We start from the raw sequence: 20350 nt of genomic DNA on the forward strand, positions 1-20350 counted from the left end.
AAATTAATGGACTTGATTAATCTTTGTTTTAAACCTTTTTAAACCGTCTCCAACAAAGAAAGCAAATCCATTGTGGGTAACTGGCTCTTCTGTGTCCTAGTGCCAGATGGTGAGGCATGAATTAATGGATAATATTCCTCATTCTGAATATGGAAACACAAATGGAGTACAAAGAGCAGAAGTTTTTCAGGAATTTTAGATCTTCTCTTTATGTCCTTCTCAGCAGCACTATAACATATTGGGTCAATGGATGACAAATACCGTATACAGACAAATTGAGAAATTATGAGAAGGAACCCATCAGCACTTTAAGCTGTTGCAAGTACTGAAAATTGTTTCGGTTAAGAACTTAAGACAGAAAAATTTAGATTTGCCCCCACTGGATGCCATCATGTGCAGAATGCTCTGGCACTAGCAAGATCTTGACTCTCACCATCCAGACAATTTTAGGGTTTTTGTTAACTGATTAGCTCTTTGACACAGCTGTGCAGAGCACTCTGCTCCTGTGACAGTGCTTACCCTGGGTAGGCAGGGATGGCCGTGGGAGGAACTGCCCGCACTGCCCCGTACACTGTCCTTCCTCGGCCCCTCAGATGGGCGCCCCGAAACGCGGCCGCTGTGGTGGCTGCAGTTGGATAGGGGAAGCCTGGAACTGTGAAGATAGACAAGGTGGAAGGTGAAAAGGATACAATCTCCACTCCAGAGAGCAACCACCTGCTTCAAACAAAGTGACACAACAGCTCCACAGCGGTGGGACATTTGGCATCAATCCTGCAGAAGGACATGCTTATAACCCAGCAAGCATCCCATACATACTTCCTGCTACACCACGGCCTTTGGGGGGAGAAGGGTTGCAGAAAGGTTTGGCATGCAAGAGGTTAATGTTTTGGCATGCCTTACCCACCCCAAACAGGGCTCAAATCCCCCCACCTTTCGATACTGGCATGCAGTCTGGTTAGAGTCTGAGAAGCATGGGGAGTTACTATCAATACAGCACGCAGTTCTTCCAAAACTGCAGAGGCTCTTTAAAATAATTTGTCAAGAGGCCCTTAAAGTCAACCAACTTACATCAGTCTCTTCCCTCCTTTCCCCTCCCACTCTTTGCCACCCAATCCTCTGTATGTTCATTTTAAAGCCTGAAAGACAAGATAGCCCATATAACAGCAGCAGCAATTTCCCATAAAGTGCCAGTTTACTGAGAGCCCACCTTCATTTAACAAGTGTGACCAATAACTGGCACCACATATAGCAATGCCTCTATTATTATGTTTTAAACTGGAGTAAACTGGCTTGTGATGAAACTTTGTAAAACCTCAGAGGCATCTGCAAACACATCATAAACAGATACTGAGAGGGAACGAGTCCCAGGGCACAATCCCAACCCAGCATGCATCCAGGTGCATGCCACTCGGGGCCCTGCAGACCCGTGGTTCAGCAGCTTGTATAATATGTACTTTAGGGATTTGTCTGTTAGGTTTCTTCCATTTCAATAAAAGGAAGGGAGCAAGGGAATGGCCCGTTCCTCACACACCCTCCCCTTGTTCTGCAGCCTCCTTGTCGTTCAGAAGGACCCATTCAGCAGTACAGCAAGACACTGCAGGTGAACAAGTTACAGCAACTGCACACTATACTTTGGCTCAAGGTAAACTCATTCCCAGTGTGACCCATCCTTTCAAGTATATATTATACAGACTGGAGAGAAGAAGGGTAACAGGTCATCATTAACTCAAGCACAGTAACAGTACAGGGGCCATTGGGGGCTACTTACTGATTAAAGGAATGTAAGTGTTAATACCCCCCCTTCCTGACAGGGGCACTGCAGCATCATTGCCCAGCGAGACATCTGCTTGAAAGCTGGATGCTAATTTAATTTAAAAAAAGAATAAAAAACAAAAACAAAACAGTAAAAAGGTTATAAAGAAACAGCAGATTAAGAACATAAACAAACACCACTGCAGTTAAATGGCAGAAGTGGAAGTGTCTACTTAAGCTCTACCTGCATATAACTCAGGGCCGTACACCGCTCCAACCACAGGACTCAACTTCCAACCTGAAACAACAAAGACTGCAGTGAATGCCAAAATCTACACCAAGAGAAGGAACGGGCAGCATGGGTAGGGGGAATGGTCTCTTGCATGCGCCCCAGCTTCACATGCACAGCTCTTTCCAATTTCTGCTTCGCCTCAATCCCCCTTGGTGTAGATGGAGGCCAACTGCCCTCTCCTAACATCAAGCTCTAGGTGCAGGTCACTGTATCAGAGGGAACAGCAAAACATCAGCTGACCTGCAGCAGGCAGAGGCACTGCTGTGGGAATGCCAACTACCTTATATGCGTATTTGCCACGACCACCGTGCACCCTGGCATTCCCTGTGGAAGCCTTGGTGCCAGCTCCTCCCTACTTTCACTGGGAACACTGCAGATACAAGCGCTCCCTAAAGCCACTGGCCCAGACTGTCATCTCAGGCAAGTCAAATTATAGCCTTCAATTCTCAAAGCACCCTTCTCTCATCTGCTAGAGATCTGCTAAAAAGCAACAGTGTCTGAATTTCCTAATTAACTGTATTACGCAACTATAGTTCATTTAAAAAAAATCATTCTGTTCATCTCACACTTTCTCCTCACTGTTATTTCAGTATTTCTCTCCTTTATGCTGCTTTTCAGGTGAAGCCTTCACAGAGAAATTATTTCAATATAATCTGGATAATTGGCAAGAACTGCAAATCATCAAGTTAAAACCTACAAGAGCATAGAGCTTAAAGAAGTACGGGTATGAGTTGGTACATATGTCCAGTCACATCTAGAAACCTGTCTTTTCCCCCTCCATCTCTCTAATGGGGGAGAAAAGAAATATAAAGCTAACAATGTGATCTGGGTTGGCTTCCACAAAGCATTCCTCTCACGAAAGATCTCAGCTGTTCAGCCAGCAATCACAGAGGCATTTTTATTTAAATAAATCTATACAGTTCCTCTGTCTTGGAGCTCTGGTGCACTTGTTGAACTTTTAACACCTCTAACCACTCTAGAAGCTATATGAAAAACTCTGAGAACTGCATCACCACCACACCTTCACCTGCTGGCAGAGTGTCAATGACAGATGCAGTGCAGGCTCCCTCTGCAAGTACAAGCATACTGCTGCTGCACTGGTCACCTTGATGGCAAAATACTCCAGTAGTGGCAACAAGAGGACTATTAACTCTTAAATTTAATAACAGTTGTACAACCATACTTGCCAATACTACTTAAGCCTGGTCTAATACTAAATTTCTTTGCATAGCTTTAAAGCTGGCTTTAAACTGCTGGCTGCAAAAGCAAAATATTCTTGTACACTATCACTTTCACAAGTAAGCCAAGTTTCATTACCAAACAGTCACATACATGACATTTTCTGCTCTTGTTTTCAGGACAATGTACCATGGATGCCTTGCCTTTTGCTACAAAATCTCCTAGTTCCTTCCAGGTACTGTGAGACCCACAGTCCCAAACCTTTTGCTTGGCTATGTTTCCCCATCTCTGTACCCAAGGTAAGATTTACTTGCAAGGGACCACTCAGTAAGTCAGCAGCTCAGCAACATAAAGAATTTTTATCTTCTGAGTTTGGAGTCTTACTTTGTAATCAAAACAGATTGTCACACCAGCTACTACTTGTATGCAGCTTCCTGCCTTGAAGAAACTGTTTGGGAACATTTTCACACTGAAAAGAACTTTGCTGCCCGTTTCAGGAGGAAGACTCAGATTCAAAATCTTTATCAAAGCAGCATTCTGCTGGGAGAATCACTTTTTATGCTATATATGCCTGTGAAGTAAAATGACTTCACAGAGAACCACCAAGATATCCCAATCAAACAGGATTCCTCGCTACCCAAACAACTTGGTCTTCCTCTGTTTAGGCTGACTGGAAAGTTCACTGAATACAGGCAGTCTGAAACAAAAAGCAAGCAAACAAGCAGTGCAAAGGCTCTGTTTTGCTGGTTGCTTGAGGACAGCTGTACTTTTACAGATAGAACCTAAACTGAGCTATCTTAAGTTATTAAGTTAATGACTTAGATTAAGCATCTTAAGTTATGTTTCTGCATTCATATTTAGGTATGTATGTGAGGGAGAGAGACACAGGAGTACTGTACATGCCACCATATAGAGTCAGCTTGCAGTAGTAGGGCAGGCAACCCATTGGCCCTTGACACTTTCACCGATCTTAGCCACATGGGGCAGGTCCCTACTTCTTTCTGTCCCCACTTCTCCAACTGGAAAATGGTATTCTCCACAAACACTTTTGGGTTATACTGAATGGTATAATGATACAAATTAGAGTTTGTGAGGTTTTCTTGGTTCCTTTTGGTCCTGAGGAGAGGTCATGACTTTTGCCTTTTGTCTTTCTTCACACGTTTCAGCTCATCACTAGTGCAAACTGTCTCCCTTACCATTTGCATAAGGTGTGACCATCTTCTTATTGGTCATCACTCTCGCAGTGGCATTGTTAACCTAAAAGTATGAAAGGGGAGGGGGAGGAGAGGGAAGGAAGCACAGAACGTTAGGGAATATGGTGAAAAACTCTCAGATACCACACACACACACATACACACTATACTTCTCTGAGCAAAATAAAATTAAACAGCTAATTTTACATTAATGCAATCTTTAAATTACTTTTAACAGTTGCCATTTAATTATAAAAGTTACAGCTAAACGTGGCATTTTAAAATTATGTATTAAACAAAAGGCCAACAAGAGTAAAGTGCAGATTCTCCACCACCCTGCCATCCCTAGGCACGGGATTATTTACAACTCAGTGATCAAAAGGGCACAACCCTAGATGCTTTGTCCAGGTTCTCTTAGAGAGGCAGGAATAATTTCTGCAGCCCAGGGCAGGGGAACTGAACCAGGTGATGCACAAGCTGACTCGTTTCTCAAGCTCACTGCTGGAACTGGGGCCCAGCAGGTCACTGGCAGAACACTTGAGTAGAAAAAGGTATCCTGGAGTCCCTCAGCATTAGATTTGAACTCCCAAGGCTTGAGGAAATCTCTGGAACATCACCAACTCTTTAAATGATCTACATTTGCTGATTTACACCCACCATTTTCAGATCTTTTTCCAGATAATTTTTCCTTGTCACAAATCTCATGGGACAAAAAGAGTACATAGCAGCAGACCTGGATCATTTTTGGGCTTACTGTGCCCTCCACCCTCTTTACAGAGCTCTGCACAGTTCCAAGCGGTTTGACTGCTCAAGCAAGTGGGGTGTTACCGCAGAGATGGTGCTGATAAAGAAAAGATGGACTAGTTTGGAAGCCAAGTTACTGCAGCCCCGTGTCAGCCTCAAAGCTCTTGCAAGGAGGGTGAAGTCTTTATGAATCATCAATAACTTATCAAAACACATGCCCAATGGGAACGGAGGCCAGGGTGAAGAAGAAAAAAAATGGATACAAAAATAGAAGCTGCCTCAGGCCCTTGAGATGTATGGATGGTGGGGGTACACAGGGTGAGGAGTCCAGAGCTACATTTTACTCTTGTTTCAGACCCAAAACAATAGAAACATTACACATTTAAAATAGAAAGAATGGGAAACAACAATGATGAGACTGAGAGCATGCAGTTAAACACACACAGATAAAAAAAGAAAGAAAAAAAAAACACACCACAATTGATTCAGAGGGTGGGGAGGGGAGGAGTGAGGGGATAGGGTCTCACAGACAATCATTAGATGGAGCGAGTGCCTGAAATCAGCTGCTACAGCAAAGTGCAACACAAGCACTTAAAGGAAAAATTGCCAGAACCAATCAGAAACCACCAGTCAGCAAAGAGACCAACAGCTGCATTTAACTTAGTAAAGAAATAAACTGGGGAGGGGGCAGAAAGAAAAAGAGAGAAAAACAATAACAGCTACAAACAGGTCTCAGATAGAAAGAGCAGCAGAAAGAAGGGGCAGGAGAGAGAGAAGAGGATATGGGTGCATTAATAAAAACCAGCCAAACTGGAGTTCAGTAACTCTGAGTAAGATGTGCAAGGGGAAATCACCATGAAGTCAGTAATCAAACAGCTCAGACTGCTACAAAACAATATGTACATCCAAAGTCCAGGCGGCATTACTCAACAGCATTGAAAATAAAAGGGGGAGAAGGGGAAGGAGGTGGGTGGGGACAACAAGTCAAATCACATTTCGTAGTGTTAATGTGAGATGGCAGATGGATTTTTTCTTTCTTAATTTTTTTTGTAATTTTAAGAAAAATTTTAAAAAAAGAAAAGGAAAAGCTTCTTCTCTAGCACTGTTGTTTCACTTACCGCCAACTCGTACCATCGCCAGCATTGTGTATAGTTACCATGGAAAGAGTGAGTCAAGTGAAGGGCCCTAAACGCTAAACCATCGGAAAGGGAAATAAAAAACAAAACAAAACAGAAAAAAAAAAAAAAAAGGCAAAATATGCAGACATCTTACTCAAAAACGGCGGCTTTTTTGTTTCAATATTTGTACTTTTTGGTTTGTGTTTGTTTTTTTTAAAGAAAGGAGGAGAGAGGGATGATGCCAGTTAGCCTTCAACACAGTGGAACACCAAACTGGTCAACACCAGACAGGCCCAACATATGGCCATGATGGCCAGCCAACATTAACCCTTCCCTCCCTGGCGGCGAGAGCTAGCAGGCTTTTAGGATTAGCTTTCACCAAACCTTTTCTTGACCATGGGCTGATCAAGAAACCAGCAGTGTACATAGCACAGCCCACTTGGGGCTGCTGCCCCACGTGTCCCCACCCCTCCCACAGGCATCATCTCACACTTGCATGGAGGAGAACTGGCCTCAGAGGAAAGAGAGGATACTGGCTGGCCCCCTGCTTTCTTTTTTGGACACAGTTAGAAGTTGGACAGTACTCTTTCAGTTAGTTTTGTTCAGGCCAGGTAACAGGAAATCGGAGCCTTGCAAACTGAAGCAAAGGAAAAATCAAGACAGCAGAAGGGCAAAAACTTGGAGTGGGTGGGAATAAAACTTAATAAAAGAAGAAAGAAAAAGAAAAAAATACCCAAAACAACAATAAAAAATATTCTGTAAAGGGTGTAAACTTCTATACATTTCAGTGCAGGGAGGTGAAGGACACAGACAAACACACACGCACACACGAGACTGGGATCCAAATGTGAAATAAGTGAGGCAAGACACAAAAAGAAATCAAAAGAATAAATATAAAGAAGAAATTGAATTACTGAAGACATGCACCTCGATTTTACGGCCCTCTACCACGGTGCCGTGTAATTTCTCCCTGGCCCTGTCTGCATCAGCACTATTCTCGAAAGTTACGAACCCGAATCCCTGCATGCAGCGGGAGAAGGGGGGAAAACATGCACATCGTTATATATTGAAATACTGATCTCTAGGTAAATAGAGAAAAAATATCACAGTATGAAATCGACATCAGCACAACTCAGCAATAACCTCCTAGAGTCACATTGTTGGTTCATGCATGTTTCATAAATGAAAGAAATTAAAATCAATAAAAAAGGAACTGTAATCATAATAAGAATAATAAGAGTAATTAAAAAAAAAAAGAAAACATAAAAGCAATTGAGGCCAGACCAAAAAAGAAGTACAAAGTTACTCGAGACAATTTTTCATTTTGGTTTGGTTTGTTTTTTTGTTTAAAAACACTAAACCCTGCTCTGACATAGGCAAGCTGGGTAAGCCCAAGTAGGGCTTCTCTCCCCTCTTAATGAACACACAAATTTTGTAGGACCCCCGTCCACCCCAGGCACAGTACAAGGCATCAACACTGAACAGCACTTTGTTCCCTTGACAAACTGCTATGAGAGTTTGAGCAACTGGAGTTCATGCCTGGTACCAGGAATTCTGCAAAGCTTTGGGCAAATCAAACGCTGAGCCTTACTTTTCCTACCTGTAGAATGGAGACAGTAATAATTACCTACCTTAGAACACTGTTGAAAGGAAGGGCTCTTTGTAAAGCATCCCTTGTAAGCTCTTCAGGGCACAGCTCATGCCTACTCCTAAGCCTGTAACTTCCCCAATGATACATGGAGCCCTGAAAGTAAGCAAGGCTTCCAGGAGGCACCATAAAGTAAGCATTTTTAATGTGAAGATTTAGAGTATCACATACTGTAGTTCCAGAATATTCTTATCTCTGAGTACTGTGGTGGACTGGACTGTAAATCTAAACACCTAAATACTGATTCATTGGTCAAGGCAGGTTTTGTATGACACTGCTGACCCCCTGCTACCCATCTTACTCAGCTGTGTTCTGAGATGGCAACCTCTGCACTGTGGATAGCAACAGATCTCTGCCTGGTTAGAATACAAAATTTCCAGAAAAATCGACTTGCCCTGCTTGGAGCAACCACAAAGGTTCAAGGACTGCCAAAATGTCACTTTAGTTAGATAAATTCAGGTTTACCACATCCATGAAGGCACAAGGAACACATGCCTGTCCTACACACGCTCATCCTGCTGCCAGCTCATGCAGTGGTATAACAGGGCAGGGTAAGAGACTATGCTTCCTTCCACAGAGCTGACTGCACTGACATTAAGAGAGAGCCAACATGACAAAATGAATTAGGATTTTAACTAGGAGCAAATGGCGTCTTAATATGGACAACTGTGATGAGATACTCTTCATGCCATTAGAGAGAGTGGACCCAAACAAAAAGCATTGTTGCATTCTGCTTTCAGGACATTTTAACAACAGCAACAACTGGCTCCTGTGGCTTGGTATAAAGCAAATACTGCTTTAATGTACAGAGAGTAATTTCCACTGGCTCCAGTACCCTCAGGAGCAGAACAACAAAGCTTATATTTGATGCAATGGAAACTCCCTCCCAATGTTAACTGAAGAGTGAGGTGATGAGAGTGATGTACAGCTATGCTTGGCAGGGAAGAGGAGCATGCTAGCCAGGCAACCTCCTTCATGCACCTTGGAATCAGTAAGTATTTGGACTGGACAGCCCAAAAAACAGATAGCATCTTGATTTCTAAGCATTGTTAGCAATAAGACACAAGCAAGCTATTATTCTTCAAGTGCTTTTTAAAGGTCTTTACAATAGTAATCTGAACAGCCCAAGCTGTTTAAGTGACAAGCAGGCCTTTATCATCCACAACTAGGTTTCCAGCACAAAACTGCCACAAATTTGTAAAATGCAGGGTGGTGGCTGTTGTTTCTTTGAGGGGGAAGGTTTACTTTTTTCCCTCCCCCCTGAACAGCAATAATAAAGGATCTTAGCCAGTACTGCAATGCTGAGATCAACAAAATCGCTTCTTTGGGCTCCAACCCAATAATCTAAAGCTTCAGATAATTTAATTTCTCCAGCTATAAATAAAGAGCTATAAAAATAACAAACTGTTCTGCCTGTTTCAGAACAGCATAGAAGTTCCCTGTTTAAATGAATTAAAATCAGAGCTACAAGACACAGGGGCTAATAAAACAGCCCAACTGCATATAACTCTCAAATATGTTGCAGAGAACTGAGTGGGTGCGGGGGGTGTAGTAGCACAGCTGATTATGAAGGAATATGGTACTGTAGCTGCTTTAAAGAGCCCCTACAGAGAAAGGTAAGCCTGAGAAAAAGAGCAACACCTTTCCCTCTGGTTCTGTATAATGGAGAAAAAACATCCTTTAAAGGCTGGGGGAGGAGGGGAGGTAAAGACTGCAACAGGAATCTCTACTTCCCTCTTCTCTTTTTGCATTAAAATTTCTGTTTGTTCTAGACAAGCCTGTGGAGAACAAATGAAATTTATGTCTTCAGTGATGATGTGAACTGAAAGCTGGAGTGCAGATGGAAAGTAATTCTTTAGACATTAATCTGTGCGGGCTAGAACCAAACTAAGACTATTTTAATTCACATATGTTTGCAATTAGTAAAGTCTGTAAGGGATTTTTTAAAACTACATTATCATTAAATACCTTTAAATTGAGTAGGAATTTTCAGTATTTTTATTAAGTTAACTCAAGGTAGCATATGATCCACATGCAGACTGTATGAATATAATTAACAATGTGAATTAAACCAGAATTAATCTGATTCAGAACAACATAACTAATTAAGCATATTTTATTGACAGATCAGCCCTTAGCTTGTACAACTCTTTGTTGAGCACCATTTAGTGTCAATGCTGAATTATTACTTTACATAGTTGACTATGGCAGTTAGTATTTGTATCCTCTTGGTTTGTCATATTAATGCATCTCTTAGACATTCAAATTTTCATCAAGAAAAACAGGTGAGCCACACTTGACATTTTTGTTATTTCTAGGTTTAAAAACTAGCAATTAGATATATATACACACATTTTTGAAGTGGGAGAGAAAAAATAACATACATATATTTTTTATTCCTTCTCACAGATGACCTGTAAAGAATAGGGATTAATTTGTAACTAAATACATATGCAACAAACACTTTTCAGTTTTCCCTCAGCAAGGTTGTCTTGACCTTGAAAGAAAAAAAAAGAAACAAAGCAAGAGAAAAAAAGATGGGGCAGGTATCCAATATTTACCAGCTTGGCTTTATAGCAGGTACTGGATTGCTCCATAGTAATAGGTATGGAGCCAGAGGAAGGGAAGATCCTAGATGAAAACAATACTTAGGTTTTCTAAAATTTAGATTATACACATAGTTTGAGTTTAATAATGTTATGATAACAAGGCTGAAATTTTCAACAATTCCTCCCCACCAGAAACTGCCACAAACTTATCCCATGCAGAAAATAAGTTTAACTTCTCCCATGCAGAAGATAAGTTAAGTTTAACCCAGCGAACACTAAATTCCAATAAACATCTTTAGGAGTGGTGAGAAATTTGCAGTACCAGACTAATCCCTTTTTACCCAAAGGTTTATTGAAAGGGCCTGAAGAGACCGAGTAACTGTCACCCTTTTAGTCTGGCCTCAGATTCTGCAATAAATAACAAGCAACATGATGAGCAGTGAAAAAAATAATAAATGTATATATATATAGTATTTGAATGTTTCCATCTCTGAAGAATGAGAAAGAAAATTTACCATGTAACCGTAAAGGGAGAAATCAAAACCAGACGGTTCTCCTGGGTGTGGCCAGAACACAGAAATTAAACAAAAAACAACAACAAAAATAAAATAAAGTAAAATAAAAAAGAAATAAAACCAAAGAAAACTAAACAGAGCCCCTTGAAATCCATGCATTGTTAACCCTTCGTTTGTCATGGAGTTTAGACCAGTCACCTCAGCAGCAGCGTCTTTGCCTTGTACCACTGGAACATGCAGCCAACAACCAGCCTTGCTGTTATCTGCTGCTGTGCTTGTTTCTAACCAAGGTTTTTCTTTTTTTTCCCCTTATTTCAATATTAAACTTTTAGAAGCCTGAAAAATTTGCCAAAAAGGCAGCAGTTTAGGCTACCTGTTTCCAAGGCATTTGGAAAGAGTAGGAGGGTTTCAGCTATAATCCACCTGAGATGAGCAGGACTGAATGCACCAACAGCAACACAGCACAAAACCCAGAAACAAGTTATTGAAGTAACGCACACAAATGCACCCTTCATGTTGGTGAAAACATCTGTGGAAACCAAGCTGCCACCATTCCAGGAGCTCTTCCAGCTCCTCCCAGCCCCTGCTATGCTTTGCATTAAGGTACGTACACATCTAGAACCTATCCGTGTACCTGTGCAATCTGGTGAGTCAGATGCAGAAATTAACCTGACTGAAAAAAAAAGCAAGTGTATCTTCAAAAAAACCTGCAGGGCTATTTTTAAGCTCTATCATTTCCACAATCCAGCTTGAGCTGCTCCACTGCCAATCCCTGCTGCAAAACAGCAGAGGGGGCAGAGGCCAGCAGTGAGGAGCTGGAGCCCAGCCTGCACTGCTGGGCAGCGAGAGGCTGGGGCTTCAGAGCAGCTCCAGCCAGCTCAGGACAGGGGCTTCACAGCCCCAGCCATCCCCAGCGTGTGCTGCTCCTCCTCCCTTCAACTGATCCTGGACCTCACTGCATGGTCCATGAGTTTAACAGGCTGAACTGACTGAAGACAAGCTCATTCCTCTCCCTGCTAATTTAGCACCTAGATCCAGCTCCCTACAGAGTGAACTGAGCACTGCAGGAAAAGCACTCCCACAGAAGCAGTAGATGAGCTTATACTACGCAACCATAAACTTCAGCCTGAAATGCAAGTTTAAATATATCAGTTCAGTGTATGGACTAATTGATCTCTTTAGTTCAGTATTGCAGACTTCAAGGCATGAAACCAATGAACTAGGATAAGGGGAGACTGGTCATGTCTCCTCCATGCCACTGGCATCCTAAAATGATTTGGTGACCTGAGAAAGTGATGATGATCACCAGTACTTAAATTGTTTTTAAACCCCATTGTACTAACAGAATTGTTTGTATTTCTGGTTCAACTGATGAAATCTGAGAAAATTATAAAATGAAAACAAGATTTCTAATTCATTTTATGTAATAAGGGGCTTTCCACTGAGTGGAAACTAGGCCCAGAACAAGAGTGCCTCAACTCAAAGTACCTAATCCATTTAAAGTAGAAATAAATGCACACGCAAACTTACAATCTTTAAGGCACCATTATCAAAACCTAGTCACATTCTTATCTTAACCTACAGTTAACTGCAAACTTGAAAATCCACACAGCTTCCACAGAAGTTTTTAGTTAATAAAGGTTTACTTACATAAATTCAAACACCAACAGATGCAATTTCTTTCATAACTGACTACACAACTAATTTTTAAAATAAATACGAAGCACTTATAGACCCTATAGTCCTATACAAGAATTTGGAGATTTGGGTCTCCCAAGTGGAAATCAGTGAGGGACATAAAACTTACAGTATCCTGAAACCACAAGCTCCTCTGCATTAATATGAACTCTTACCATTTTAAAAGTAACAAACAACCCCAAAACCACCAAAATCCACTCCCTATTCAGCCAAGATTTTGCTGTATCCTTACATACTCCTGGTCTCTGAATGTCAATGAGGGCACATCTTGGAATGCCACACGGTACACAGCTGGTGAGCAAAGAGCTTGGATTCCCTTCCCCTGCAGTTTTACAAATGCCACAGGGTACTCATTACACAGGCAGACTGCATTAATTCTGCAAATATGTCCACTTGTTCGATTCAGCACAATAGTGGCAAAATACCTATCTAGAGGATGCATCTCCACTAACAAAAGGAGCAGGAATCCTCTCGACTTCCTCTGGAGGTGTTTTATTCACGGTTCAGTGAAGTGCATGGTAAACTGCAACCATGGGCAGAATGCTATTTAAAGGCACTTATACCAGTCAGAACTAGAAATGTAATGGTAAACAGGATAAATGAAACAAACAGCTAGTTTCCTGGAAGCAAGCAAAAAAAGCCAAATACATCAAAGGAAGACTGACGTCATTCTATTAAACAAGAAGAAAATAAAATGTAATTCAAGAAATGTTTAAAGTTTTTATCTTGTTGTTTCTCACACGGAGTGAAACAGTAGCAGTGTGAGGCCTACCAGGGCCCATATATTCCTACTAAACTGACTGAATCTGGGAAGAAAGCGAGTTACAAAACAAGAATTCATATAACTTTGAGAGAAGAATCAGCAAAACTCATTAACTGCCTCCTATGCTGCTGTGATAGAGAAAGTCAACAAATACCATTTCTGAAAGAACCTGAGGTGAGATGGATACACCCAGCTCCCTCTTTGGTCACCAAACTCTGTAAGTACACAGAGATCCTGAAGATGCAGCCAGTTTGATAGATCTTCCCCAGGCTGTCAAAGAAAACTGCCTGGTCATCTCAGGTGGATTCAAAATGAAGAATGCTACCTGAACACCTCCTCCAGTCCCTCCTACTGACAGCGATCCCAGTAGAGTTCTCCCGCCACAGCTCGGCGGGGACAAAGCGCTGCTCAACCCCCTGGCACACTGGGTGGGGGCAAACCCAGGGCAGTTTGCAATTTACCACTGTACCTTTAAAATATTTACAAAACATATACACAAAACACTACAACCCTTAGGAACCCAGGGAGGGGAAGGGAGCATTGAGAACACAGCACAAGGCAGGCAGCAGGAGCATCTGCTTTCGGATTCCCAAGAGAGAGGAGAAGAAGAGAGAGAGGTTTCATATCATTAGATTAGAATGGAAACCACAGGGCAGGAAAATGCATTCAGATTTTTTTTCCTAAGGTGTAGGAAGAACCCAAGAGTGAGTGAGTGGCCTCCAGAAAGATCCATTTCCTTTGCTTCACCATCAGATCACCAAACTGTAGTTTTTCCATTATTATGTGAATACCAGGTGCTTCGTGCAGCTACACCCCACTCAAACACTGGGGCCTCCCATTTTCATGCTAAGCAGGAAGAATCTTGCATTCTTTTTAAAAGAGGAATTATTTTGGGTGAGAAGGATGCAAAGATACAATGAAATAACTCTTTGGCTGTTTTCTCATTCTGTTCGGATTCTGGACAACCCTCAACACAGGCTACTAGTTTTGTAACTGCTTTTTGCTGCGAGACAACAAAAAAGCAGTAGAAAACTGCATGGTTAATAAAGACTAGAAGAACATTTCTCTTTTTTTTTTTTTTTTTTTTTTCCAAATATTTATTAACGGTTCAGGGTTAACATTCATCAAGGAACTCTTCAGCAATAACTTTTGTTTTAACTGAAAACCAGAAGCCTTGGGCTTTAGCAACAGCACAAGAAGGTACTTTTCATAGTCATAAATCAAGAGTTCACAGAAAAGCCTTCAATGTCAATGTTGCCTAGAAGGGAAAGGGCAGCTGTGGGCGTTTAATACACATGGCTGTATGGATGGAAGAGAGAGAGAGTGAAGTTCATGTGTGAAGAGGAAAACACTGCTCTGGAAAGCATAGGCAGTGGGATATGAAGAACATTTTGCCAGGCCAGTTATTTTTGTTCTTTCTCTTGCAATTATATGTGAACAAGGAGGGATTTGATAGAGGCCAGAGGCTATTCTCAAAACCAAACAAAAATGACTAAAATCAAGAGTAATTCACAGGTAGCTTTGGCCTATAAATATCAAAAGAACAGCAGAGAGCAGAATAAATATTTACAAATTCAGCATAGCTGATTGTTTTGGTAAAGCATACAGATTTTTAACCATGCAGGGAAGTAAAACTCTAACTAAACCATATAGACATTTACTTGTTCAGACTATCTTGTTAAAAAACAAAACAAGAGAAAACCATGGTATTAAGCAGAAACAGAGGATGAGGGGAAAGGGCTAAAACTCATGTCTTTTGTATACAGATCAATGGCTTTCTGGTTTCCAGATAATACAGGACTGAAGAATTTCAGAATGCATCTTGGGCAACATGGGTGGAAATTTGCAGAAGACTCTGAACGTGAACATACCCCAGAATATATGTTGAAGCAAAGAGGCCACCATAAAAACTGTGGACCTCAAATCCAAGCAAAAGGCATAGACTCTAAACCAAAACTGCTTAGCTGAATTGCAACTTCAAAACCTTTTGTGTGCATGCACACATGTGCACACACGTGTGTGTGAGGAGGAGGGAAATTTTGTTTTAATTGAAAATGGGAATCTTAGCATTGATTAAGTCAAGCAGAGTATAGACATGCACTGTGCAAGCTTCCCCCATAGAGCTTTGGCAATGCACCTTGCTCCTGACCTGCAAAACTCTCTGCTATTCCAGTGCTGAACCTCCTGGGCAGAGAGAGAATCACAGCAATTTGTCATTGTGGTGATACTGGTTACGTGATGAGAACCAATTGCCAATTAGGACAGAGACCACTGAATCTCTCTGCAGCTGACCTGAGCAACATTTGAAATCTCATCTCCAGAGATATAAATTGCCATTAACCCTCAACAAAACTTGCCTCTTAATATATCTGTAAGAAGAAAATAGGAGTGTGAATGCAAATTCTGTGGGGGAGGTCCACATGGGGCAGGACAAGTGGAATGAGGATGCTTATATTAAAGCACCAAATATCTCAAACATGAAAGGTCAGTATCTCAGAAGTGCCAAGTAAGTCTGCAAAACAGAGTATATAAAATCCTTTCACATATGAGATATGACAGTTTTTCTACAGAAGTTTTTTAATGCAATGAAAATGGCAGGGATGGGAGTGAGTTTACCTTTTGTTTTTACAGCCTCCCATCACACAAAGCTGTTTTACCTTATTCTGCCTTCCTCACAGGGCAGCCATTGCCAATGCAATGGAAACGTGTTGGTATGAAGGCTCAGCTGACTGAGACCCTGTTTGTTCAAAAGGCTGGAGAACCTGATCCCACAGACAGGAGCATCTCTGAGCACTTGTACATGCTGCCCAGAAACAACCATGCTCAGACTCTCAAGTCAGAGGGAACAGGAGACAGTCCCTAAAATAGCTTTTCCCTTCCCCCATCACTCTAATTCCTGCTGATCTCTACAGAATATGTTCTCTAGGCAATGAACTGCCTTTTACTCTGCAATCAAAACAAGAGAAGTGGGTACAGAAACAGGACTTACCTTCGAGCCACGCTCATTAAAGATTATCTCTACATCAAGGATTTTGCCAAATTGCTGCAGAGAGACAAGGGAAAAGAAAAAAAAACATTTATTTTTGGCGGTACATTTTTCCTACCTTTTGCAAGGGCTGGCTTAGTGCAAGAAGGTAGGTGAGAATATTTCCATTTCTAGCATGCAGGCAAAGGCATAAAATTCCAGTGACATGACCCAGTTCTCCTGGGTTGAGATGCAGATCATCATGGTCACAAACTCCAGGTTTTCTCACAAAAGACTAAAGGAAGAAAAACAATCTCCAGAAGAGTTTTAGGCATTTGAGGAAGCTCATCTTTCCCCCATTAATCTAAACAATTCTTCTTTCTTCATTCTACTATTCCACCTAAGACATGGCTCTATGATTTCATCTCAGATATCCAACAACATTTCTCACATATAATCCAACATTTCAGCTTCCTCCTGAAGTGGCTATCACAAAGAGAAACTTAAAAGTGATGTTTCTCTGGAGGGAATAGTAACATAAGACTCCCAGCCTCAGGGAATTCAAATACCAAAGCTTCTTTCCTTCCCTTTGTTTTCCAAAACTCCAAGCCTTCAAAAGAATTTATGGCAGATTCAGAAACCATGAAAATGGAAAATTCCCAACAGTTTGTTTTTCAGAAAAAGATCACTCAACTTAAACCTGTGACATATAGTAGGTGGTCAACAACCTATGCAAGCTTATCACATGTAATAGAATTCTGTCCTCTGCCTCAGCCTGGAGACTCCAAGGTTCCAAAGAGCTCCCTATTTAGCACAGAAGGAAATCTACCACTTCTGTGGAACCATTTATGGATTACATCTTCCACCTTGCTAGGAACTTATTAAAATATTTTAGTGAAGCAGCCAGACTCAGAACAGTAGCCTAGAAGTGAAAGTATCACCACTTCAACAGAGGCTCACGGTGCTCTGTCCTCCAGGAGTGTCAACGCTCTACTTCCAAACTGGATGTCTGCTGTCTAGAAAGACAGGTCTAGATGTCACTTTTAGGAGTGTGTATATGGAACAGTCTTCATTTTAGAGACATACTGTACTCAGACAAATGCTAGATCAGTTTTTCCTATTCCATTATTTAGGAAAGCTTCCATCAACATGGTTTTGATTTAAGTTTGATAGCAAATGAAGGAAGGATTAACAAGAAAATAAAGAATGGCTTCACAGTTAAAAAAGATGGTGAACACAGGGTCTAGGCACTGGGACACTCTCCCCTTTGCCCAGCATTCTTAAAATAGCATTTGCCTCTTTTTATAATTTAACAGTTGCATTCAGAGTCAAATGAGTATAATACTCATTCTGTTGGTGCCCCTCTCAAAAGGCTTGTGGCCGGAGTTGAAAACCTGGAACATTTACAGCAGAGAGCCATGGTGGCTGAGGAGAGGCTCTGAATATGTTAAGCAACAAAAAGTTGCCGAGTCCCTTGAACAAGTATTCCACAACTGTCTGCAAGCAAACAAAACACTTCCAACAGTTTTAGCTATAGTTTCTGTCTGCTTGTCTTCTCCATTTTGAAAAAGGAGATCTTGGTTCACAGATGTTGTTTTTACTGTTCTATTGTTTAAGGACAATACTTGATCCTCTATTCATCCCAAGAACAATTGAATTCACAACATCCTACGTTACACAAGTTTGAATAATGCTAATGTAAACATGCATCTTCCTTGAAACCTCAACATCTCAACAACTTAGGCTTGATCCATGCGGGTTCCTTTTTTTCACTGCTTCTCTGCCAATCACAGATAAAATACGTTTTCTATTTCTATCCCACATTTGGTGTGGGCTTGTCAATAAAGGAGATTAACTGTTGATTGCTTTTTGTTGTCTTTGTTGCATACAGCTTTGGTACTGCCATGAAAGGAATCAGTCATGATTGTCATGATTGCTTTCTTGGTAGACTATCTCAGCGTCGTTACATGACTGGGGCTGAACCAATTCAGCAGCTTGTGGCTGCTGAACGGCTGTCCCTGCTCCTTTGTCCTTCCTTGTCTGGTCTCACCAGCCTTCCAGAGCTGGCCTCAGCTTTCATTCTCACCTGCAGATAAGCTGATACAGCTCAGCAACGTTGCGAAAACCCAGCCCAAGAAAAGGAACATATACAAAGATTTTGACAATTTACTGAGCTGAAGTGGCTTGAAGGGTCAGTGAGCATTACAGTTCAAAGAAGTAAAAGGGAGCAGAAAGTAGCACACCCTGCCCAAGAGCAGGATCTGTCCCCTGCCAGATCAGCTCAGCTGCCTAGCCTTGCCACACACACTGAAACAGCCAGGCTCTCAATAAATGCAAATGCCAAAATTATTTTCAAAATCTTAAAAGCCATCAAAAATCACCATTTTCTACCTCATCAGAATAATCTTGAAAGAGAACAAACTGTGCAGCTCCTGGTGCACAATTAGGCCATGCCATCCTCCCCTCTCTGCACAGCCGGCTGGGCTGGATCCTGGGGCATTGCTGCCAGCGGTGCCTGCCAGCCCTGCAGGGCTGAGCTCCCCGTGCAGGGCTCCCACCCAACAGGAGCCCTGTGCTGGGCCTTTAACTCCTCGTGCTCCCACCCAACAGGAGCCCTGTGCTGGGCCTTTAACTCCTCGTGCTCCCACCCAACAGGAGCCCTGTGCTGGGCCTTTAACTCCTCGTGCTCCCACCCAACAGGAGCCCTGTGCTGGGCCTTTAGCTCCTTGCGCTGGCAGAACGCCAGCGGTGACGCTGAACGCGAGAGGCCTGAGCAAACTGCACAAGAGGGGCATGGCCCTCCCTGCCCAGGAGATGGTGGAGGTACAGCGTTTCCTACATGACAGAATTAAGAGCCTGCAGTCACAGCAAACACAGGCTTGACATCTACTGCAATGGGCTACATCCACCATGCAAACTGCCCCAGTCTCTTTTCCACCTGGGACTTGTGCATGTTTGAAGAGGCAAGGGGAAGGATTTCCCCGGGAGTGGAGAGCAGAGACAATGGGGGCTGACTGGGGAGGGGTTTCCTGCTCCCCAAAATTCCCTGAAGGAAAGCAGAGCTGGGAGGCAGAAGGACATGTGCTGGGCTCTTCAAGGCCCTGCTGCAGCCATTGCCACAGCTCCTAACACGAGATCTCTTGTCCCCACTGCTGCAATGGTTACAGCAGGTCCCAACACTAGAAGGCATTTTTTTTGGTAGCATGCCAGAATTTTCCTGAAGAATGAAAGCAGAAAAAAAAGGACTAGTTCATTTTAACAGTTTATAACTCCTTCAAAGCTGAATCTAATTTAGTGGAACATAAAAAGGCACTTTGTTCCCCGATGGTGCTTCGCCTACCAAATGTCAACAGTCTATAGCAAACAATCGAAGTTTTAAGAGCTCCTTAATGAAAGGTCACAATTTTTGTAAGAGAAATGCTAGGCCATCTAAATACAAGGGTCAACACCAAGTGTCCTCATAATAATATTTTAAAATAATGTATATACAAGCATGTTTGTATTGCTCAAAAGACATAGGGACTGGCCAAATAAAATAAGTCCCATGCTTAAGTCATCCATGAGGACTAACTCTCTAATCTCTAACCTTGAAGACATGAACCACTGAGCTCACCGACTTGATTGGCTCACTCAGTGATTACCAAGAACTTCTACTTAGAACTCTGCACAGCCTCTGGAGGAGGTATTGCAGGGCTACCTGTCTCCAATTCTCCCCACCATGATTTAGAAAGCTTACTATGTGACCAAGAGGCCAGCAGTCCTTACCACATCAGGTCATGCAAGCAGCCACCTCCATGAACTGCTCACACACATACCATGTGATGGGAAATTACACACACACATGGTATTCCAGTTATGCCACAGCAAAGGAGCTATAGAATCTTGTTTTATCTTACTGGTCTCTTCCCTGGAATGAACTTGACAAGCTTTTAGT

The 20350-nt window shown here is 42.0% G+C and overlaps 1 protein-coding gene across 8 annotated transcripts in view; it reads right to left on the reverse strand.

Annotated features, from left to right (window-relative positions):
• Positions 1–20350, reverse strand: part of RBFOX2 (RNA binding fox-1 homolog 2) — a 170540-nt gene that overhangs the window by 20963 nt on the left and 129227 nt on the right. For 7 of the 8 annotated variants that reach the window (XR_009274768.1, XR_009274769.1, XM_058805411.1 and 4 more), the window contains 6 exons: positions 16441–16494; positions 7206–7298; positions 4420–4480; positions 1997–2050; positions 1769–1861; positions 520–652 (listed from right to left, as the gene is read on the reverse strand). Coding sequence is in view for 6 of the 8 variants with exons in the window: in XM_058805411.1 (XP_058661394.1) it covers positions 520–652; positions 1769–1861; positions 1997–2050; positions 4420–4480; positions 7206–7298; positions 16441–16494 (488 nt within the window). In the remaining 2 variants the exon portion in view is untranslated. The remainder of the gene's footprint in view (positions 1–519; positions 653–1768; positions 1862–1996; positions 2051–4419; positions 4481–7205; positions 7299–16440; positions 16495–20350) is intronic. The other variant, XM_058805412.1, reaches the window with a different exon arrangement.

Source organism: Ammospiza caudacuta, chromosome 5 (genome assembly GCF_027887145.1).
Source record: "Ammospiza caudacuta isolate bAmmCau1 chromosome 5, bAmmCau1.pri, whole genome shotgun sequence".
In the NCBI taxonomy this organism is placed as follows: Eukaryota; Metazoa; Chordata; class Aves; order Passeriformes; family Passerellidae; genus Ammospiza; species Ammospiza caudacuta.